The sequence below is a fragment of the Streptopelia decaocto genome (genome assembly GCF_964273445.1).
Source record: "Streptopelia decaocto genome assembly, chromosome: 5".
Classification (NCBI taxonomy): Eukaryota; Metazoa; Chordata; class Aves; order Columbiformes; family Columbidae; genus Streptopelia; species Streptopelia decaocto.
The window spans coordinates 64,113,929-64,121,699 of NC_138659.1; the positions used below are offsets into that span (position 1 = coordinate 64,113,929).

General features: G+C 40.0%; 1 protein-coding gene across 3 annotated transcripts in view; it reads left to right on the forward strand.

Annotated features, from left to right (window-relative positions):
* FHIP2A (FHF complex subunit HOOK interacting protein 2A) overlaps window positions 1–7,249 on the forward strand; it is a 33,704-nt gene extending 26,455 nt beyond the window's left edge. For all 3 annotated transcript variants that reach the window (XM_082052494.1, XM_082052495.1, XM_082052496.1), the window contains 3 exons: window positions 1,787–1,927; window positions 2,996–3,099; window positions 3,196–7,249. In XM_082052494.1, coding sequence (XP_081908620.1) covers window positions 1,787–1,927; window positions 2,996–3,099; window positions 3,196–3,301 — 351 coding nt within the window. In that variant the 3' untranslated portion in view covers window positions 3,302–7,249. The remainder of the gene's footprint in view (window positions 1–1,786; window positions 1,928–2,995; window positions 3,100–3,195) is intronic.
* Window positions 7,250–7,771: the final 522 nt, after the last annotated feature.

Below are 7,771 nucleotides of genomic sequence, written 5' to 3' on the forward strand. Positions count from 1 at the left end.
TTTTCCACAATAACTCAAAATGTAGTGATCTCTATTACCTCTAACATCTCCGGTCCAGGGTCTGAGAGCTTCATTGGTTAGATTGGAATGAATCTATTGCTGGAATACCAAGTGCAGAAGTAACCGCTACTGACTGGGAGAAATATGTGCTTTCACTTCATAAGATCTGTAAGACAACTCCCTTTGTGTGGTGATGAATTCAGGAGTGAGGTACCTAAATATTAGTTAGATGCCCACCTCTAGTCAGTGGAAATTTTGTCAGAACAGCCCCGGCTATCTCTGGAGCTGTTAGACTGAAAAGCAAATCTGTTTTACTGTGAAATGAATCACCATCTCAGCTTCCTTGACTCTGTTGACTGAAAGCTTGACTCAGTTGCCTGAGCTATCTGTTGCCATTTTTGTGGTGCTCAAGATATTCCCACAAGCTTGTAGTTACAACAGAGACCTTGCAGGATCCACCCTCTGTGGAACCATCAAGAGACCAGCAGATGCTCTTGAGAGCCTGAGATAACATGAGATAGTTGCGTGTAGGCAAGTGTATGAAGTGTCAGATCTTTGTTGAGTAGGCTAATGTGAGCTTAAAGACATGTAGACCGATCTAAATGTATCTGTCTTAATCTGAAGCTGAATTCTTCCAAATCTTGCAGTCTGGAAAAGGGAAGAATCTGTTCTCTGATTCTTCATCAGGATGCTAACTTTTGAGCATTAAGATGATAATTTGAGGCCAAGAAATCATCCTCTTCTAGATGTGATTATGCCACTGAGGATGTTACTGCTGGTGTGCAGTCAGAGGGATCAAGTGAAGGCCCTGTAATCCACTTCAGGTGAAACAAACAAGATTAAGTTAAACCATCTGGGTGTCGGTAACATCTTCAGAACCGCATAGGTGTGTACAAGGGGAATGTCTGTCCATCTCTTGTCAACGTCATCTGTTCCACCACTGAATAGATAGAAGGAAATTCCACTAGTTTGCAAGCTTGGGGCTGAGTTAAAATGTCAGCTTGTTTTCACTGTGATGAGAAAATCAAAGATGGAAAAAAAAAGTACTCGGAACACAAGCTATGGTGAAAATACTTGCTTTTATGGAAATTAGTTTCTCAGTAGAATAGTAAAATCCTTTAAGCTAGTCACTATTTTTTTCCTAGAAAGTTAGGTAGTGTTTTTTTCCTTATGACTGATTAGCGTCTTCCAGCATCTGAGTGTTGCCTCTCCCATGTGGTTGGTTAGGGAAGGAGGTAGAGAAGAAGCTCAGAATTTCATGCTGCCTTCTCAGGACTATCTCATCTCCCATAGGATGCTGCCACAAGATGACCAGGCCTTCTGCAATGGTTCTCTCCAAGAAAAAAGCAAGTAGGAAAGGTGGAGAGAAATGCCACATTAGCTGTAAACATGGATTTGTGTGTCTCAATTTCCTGAGCTCATACACTTCACAGTTATACAGCAGAAGCAAGCAGATGTTTAATCTAGGCTGATTTTGTGCTATTTGTTTAGTTACTGAGCTGAAGATATGTCTTACAGGAAGAGGACTTATCCTACAGTAAACAAGTGTGCAAGAGGTTCAAGTGGTTGTAGCAGTTACGGAGATAATAGCATTTAATGACTAATTTTCATATTCACATCAGTCCTGTTGTGGAAAGCAGAGGTTTGGGGCTTGTCTTCTAATCTAACTTTTTATCTTTATATATTCATATCCATGTGCATAAGGTTCTGGTAGTTAAATAAACACTGGCTTGATGAAAGGAAGCCAGCATGAAGCAACTGAGCCCTGTGTTTCCTTTCTTTGCAGCCCTATGATGTAAATTTACAAGTTACGTCAGTGTTGTCCAAACTGTCCTTATTTCCCCATCCTCATATACATGAATACCTTTTGGATCCTTATGTAAACCTGGCGTCTGGCTGCAGGTCTCTCTTCTCTGTCATTGTCAGGGTGAGTAAACACACAGTTAATATTTACATATGGCTGTACAGCAGTGATGTATTTACTAACTTTGTAGTCAGTGGTGGTTGCTGCTGGCGAATGTTTAAGTTGGCGAATGGCTTATCACTGAACATAGATACTTATGCTCTTAATTTGAACATCGGAATTATGGATTTTCTACCAAAACCATTGGAAAATGTATTTCTCAGCGTTTATTTTCATTCTGCGTGTCTTGAAAGTTGTTCGTTTGCTTAGTTTCATTGTGTATATGCAAAATCACCCCTCTGGCAATGACGTTGCTTTAAACTGGATTCGGTCACATCATTGTCACTTGCAGGCAATGTCAGGTAGTGCTGTAAGAACAGGCCAAGTGCTGGTTTGCACCAGGTTCACGCACAGGCAAAGGACTCTCCTGAGTATTCTGTGCTGTGATGTGTATCTCTGTTCATCCTATTTTTCTCTCTGGTTTTGATGCTGAAGTCCTGGATTTTTCAAAAGTCCCTTTCCTTCTTTTCCCTCTCGGATTCCATCTCTTCCTGCCAGAGCTGCATCCTAGAAGTGCTGGCTGGGTGCCTGTCACACTGCGGCTTCTCAGTCAGAGATCCCTTCCCTGCCCCACGCACCAGCTGTTATTAAGCTGGTCGGAAGCCTATTAATGGTCCTTGCCCAGTACTAATGGAGGGCTTACCTCCCTTTTTCCCAGCAGTCCTCCCCATTTCAAAATATAATCTTCACTTTCTCCCTTTGTGCTTTCCCGAAACCCAGGAATTTACTGGTCAATTGCCTACATCAACATTTACTAAGAGAAATTAATTGTTGGCATAATTAAAATAAGTCATACCGTTTGTGGCAACAGCTAGTAAGGCTCAAGAGTTCCTGCCCATTTGGATCTCTTTACTTTCTGCACCCACTTACCCTTTTTTGGGGCAGAGCAGATACTCTGCATGTTGTTTTGTGAGCCTGTGAGGATGCTGACGTGGCTCTGCATCCTGGGCACTGGAGGCTGCCAGTTCTCCTTGCTACCGAGCACACTTCGAAGGTGTTAACTTTGTGTATTGATGACGTTATGCTTCACAGGTCGTTGGGGACCTCATGGTTAGAATCCAGCGCATCCCAGATTTCACTCCCAAACTTCTGCTGGTCAGAAAACGCCTTTTGGGCCTGGAGCCAGAAGGGCCCATGTGAGTAAATACACTGCATATTCTCCAAGACTCACGGCTGGTTTTTCTGTGTGCCAGTCTTGATTCTCTGCTGATTTTTTTTTTTCTCTTTCTCAGCATTGACCACATGACGTTACTAGAGGGCGTGATTGTGCTGGAAGAATTCTGCAAAGAGCTGGCAGCCATTGCCTTTGTGAAGTATCATGCCTCGTCTACACCATGAGCAGCCTTGATGAGTAGCCAGGCTGTAAAAGCACCCAGCCTGTTTCAGACTGTTGACAACACCCAGAGAAAAGGAGGTGATGCCTCCTGGCAAAGTGTCGGTTGACATTTGGCAGAATTGGAAGAGAAGTTACTCCCACCAGGTGCTGACATCGCAATAGAGAGGGATTCAGATGGACCTAGAATATGATGGAAGGCGTTTGGGGATAAACCAATACTTAGCATTTCTAGCCACTGTGTGAAGAGCTGCAAAAGCTGCATGAAGAACCACAGACATCAGACCTTGGTTATTCTGTTATAATGACAATGTTTAGAGAGTTGAGTCTTTTGTATGTTCTGGGGCTCACACACGCCAATTTGCTTTTTGTGACCATGTTACTTCTAAAAAGCAAATTAATTTTCTAACATTTTTATGTCTTAATTCTTTTTCTTTTCAGTTGGATAAAGGAAAGGAAATCACAACTATAGTTGCAATGTATGTTATTAAAAATGAAGAGGTTAAAAAAATCCACCAATCCATAAACAGTGGGATATATTAATGAGGGATCATATTTGTTTTGGTGAATCTTAAGGACAACTCTGAGACTAATTCCCCAATGGAATACTCCAGGAGATACATCAGTATAAAATCAATACTAATGGAATTAATCCTGATTCAGCATCACAACCATAACAAATATATCTGAAGTGTATGTGTTTCTGGTATGTTTGTCTGTGTCATTCCAAGTGATTGCTCTTCAGGTCATCTGCGTAACTAGATTTGCTTTAGGTTTCTGCCCGTGAACTCCAGTTGCTTTGGCTCATGTCACCTTTACAGGGAAGTTAATTGTAGGTCATTAGTAGTTGTTGTTGAAACAGTATTCTTAATTTCTTTTAAATTTATATTTAGCCTGAATTGGCTTAAGAATCTTTTGTGCCTTGAAAACTGGCAGCATAAACATTCTGTCATTTTTTGAAATGTTTTGATTGCTTATCTAACCATTGCAGTAGTGCTCAGCAAAAGATTGACTGATGCCAATTCAGTTAAAGCATTGATACCATATATAGGACCAAAATTTACACCTTCTTTTCCTAGTGCTGGGACGCAGAAATGTCTCTCAGTGAATCTTTTTCAATATGAATACTATCAGCCAGGGCAGGTGTTTGCATTGCAAATGTTTGGACTTCAGAGTGCTTTGCTTCTATTTCTCCAGCATGAAGGGTGCTGCAGCCTGCGCTTCCCCAGTGCCACCTCTGCACCGCACGTTCAGGCGTCCGGGCTTTAACCTTCAGGTGACACTGAGGGACTTGGATGAGAGGCCTGTCCTGCTCTCCACACAGGTGTGTGGTCCCCCTTTCCCCTCCTATAAATGTCATAGCGTAGGCAGGCAAGGTGGAGTTGAGCTCCTTGTGTTTATATTGTACTCGTTTGTCTTTCCTACCATCCCATTTGCACCGCTAATGCCCATTTCAGATGTGATTGCTCATACACCAATAGGGACTAATTGACTTGGTCACTAGAATTTTTCTGGATTTACATGAAACAGTTTCTGCTCTGAATCCATGCCTTTGAGGGTTCTATTTTTTTTATAATATTTATGGAACCTGGATGTTGAGAAGCCTTTTAAGTTAGCAGGTTAATTAAAACAGTGTCACAGTTAATGGGGTACATTTATTCCTATCACAGCAGTGAAAAGGGTCCTGCTGTAAAAGCTTCCAGCACAGGTTCAGCTGGAGAGAGCAGTTCTGGAACCAGGGAAATATTCTGGCAGGTAAATCTTGTATTCACTGGCTCCCTATACTGGGAGGCTTTTGTACAAAGCGTTGCGTTTATCTGGCAAACAAAAGCGTGTTTTACTTCCTCACCTCCTTTTTTTGCGAAATTTAGCCCCAAAGTGTTTTCAGGTCAAAGTAGCATAGTAGGATAAAGATTAAAAAGTGACACTTCCTTCATTTTTGTTCTTCAGAAACGTAACTTGAAAGTAGCAAATAATTTTTAGTGATATGTATTGCAGTCAGTCCATATTAGAAGCTTTGTTAATGTACACATGGTTTAGAACATGTAAATGTCTATGCAGAGGATGTTGAATACATACATTTATTATAAATAAGGTCCAAGTTCAGCAAAGCAGTTAAACCTAAGCTTCATTTCAATAATTTTATTCCTAAATCACAATTTCTTACATGAACAAAGTTAAGCTGTTGAGCACAAATGTTGATGCTTTCCTGAATTTGGGTCTTTGTTGCTTTTGCTTGAGTTTCATTACTTTTTGCTCAAATTTTTCTATCTTTATTATTTATTTTTGTAAAGTGTATGTTCCAGAATACTTCTAATGTCTCAATTTCAGTGGAAACTGGAAGTGATACTATTACTATAAACAAAAGTGAGAGAAATATTAAACGAAATGTGCAAAAGAACTCCAAGTAATATAACAATTTATAAAGCCGTTCAAGAGATGCCTGTTCCCAAATGAAAGCAGTAACATCACGGCTTTTGTTGTTGTTTTCAGTGATACCTGAGCTCATGACACTGAGGAGTTGTATCAATCAGCTGCTGGAAGGACTGCTGCAACCTCTATGCCATTTAATGCAAAACAGTCTACTGAGCTGGAAACATAATTTCTTCATGCTTGTCCATGAGAAAAAATAGGTAGATAGAGTTATAAACACTCTTAAATTCAGCATATTATTGTTCAGTCTCCAGCAACACTGCTGATGTTCTTGCAAACTAAATGTTATTTAGTTGATAAGACATGGGCCCATCCTGATGGAAGTGAAGCAATCCAAGTTGTTTTGGCCTAAATGGCTTTTGTGAGTGCTGCCTACAAGCCCTTAATTACCGTACATGATGACAATGACCTTTATTTTTGTAAAAGTGATTTAATCTTCCCTCAGAGATGCAACTCGTTTAATTATTTTTTGTGGTGATATTTTTCATGCACTTTTTTTCAAAAAAAAAAAAAAAGGTTAGAAGTTAGTTCAGGTCCATGTTTTCACCTTTCCAATCTATGCATGTCATTGAGGTGCCCATTTTGTTTCTGTGTGCGTGTTTGTATGTGGTTATTTATTACCCAGAAACGGACCCGAAGAAAAGACATGGCCTGAAGTTCACAGCATGTGCATGTCCCGCAGATGTCAGTGGGAAATGCAAGTGCTTATCACCTTAGAGAATACGGCCATTAGTATTAGATTGAAATACTTGAGAGGTAATACTAGAGTATTTTTTTAATTTCAAAAAGCAGATCCAAACCACATTTTAACCCTGATGCACATGTGTGTAAATAGACACATTTTTTACTTCTTTTCCATTTACAGTATGTATTTGATTTAGACTCCAATATAGAAAATTTTGTAATAAGCCATGTGCTAACTCTGGTAGAACAAGTTTGTCCTTAGTTTCTCATATGATTGTAATATTCCTGGTAATCAGATCCTGTCTGTGTAATGTTCTTACTATGTATTTGTCTGTGCAATATAAAAGCTGTGATTTGATACACAGCTTGAGTCTGGTTGTACATCACCTATGTATATATATACATATATATATAAGGACCAGAATCCCGAGCTTACTTACACTACGATTAGTGTAAGGATTGTTGCACTTGATTTTACAGGGCACAAGTAATCATGGAATGGCTTTGTAAATGCATGGTAATTTCTACCATAACCTGCTGGGTAATTTCACAAATGACGTTTTACTAGTGCTATTCGTCTTGCTGAAAGAAATACTAAACCGAAGTGCTGGGTAAAATGGAAGGATTATGTCATAGACTTGGGGCTACATGGAAAATCCATATCTGCTATTGCGTATCATGCAAGGTTTTCAAACCATGATCCTCAGTACTTTCTGTGCCCTGTAAAATAGTGTAACTATATAAAATCTATATCCTTGTTTTGCCTCCTGCCTTGTTTACATTAAACAGAGGATATTCAGTAAAATTTTTCTATTAAACTTTGTGTAGGTCACTTACTGAGCGTGTTGCCAAGGTTTCGCGGGTTTCGGATTTCCAATGAGGAATTGTTGAAACAGCCACATTACCAGACGTACAATAATAAGTTTTATGAAGGAGGTTGTGATAAATTCCAACTTTTTGTGCAAAAAAATGCATGGAGGATTAAAAGGGATATTCTCAAAATAAATTAATTTCAATGAAGCCACTGCTTCTGTTATTACAGAATCCATAATAGGTTTTGTATGGATGACCTTGAGACAGAAAATGTGTTAACATTTTCCATCATGCCTTTGATCCTCAAGTCCTTTCATTTCTTGTGAGTCTGTCACTGCAGCATCTGCTGGGATAAACCTCATTCCTGTACGGTGCTGCAGCACACGGTGGGGCTGGGAGTGAATCAGCTCCTTCTGGCCCGTCAACAGTGGGAGCAAAAGGAAATGGCCAGGCTTGAGTCACCCTAACACAGATTCACGTCTGATCTTCCCGAAAACCCTGTTATCTGTCAAGGCTGCAGCTCGTCAAGACCTTGGTTTTCTGTT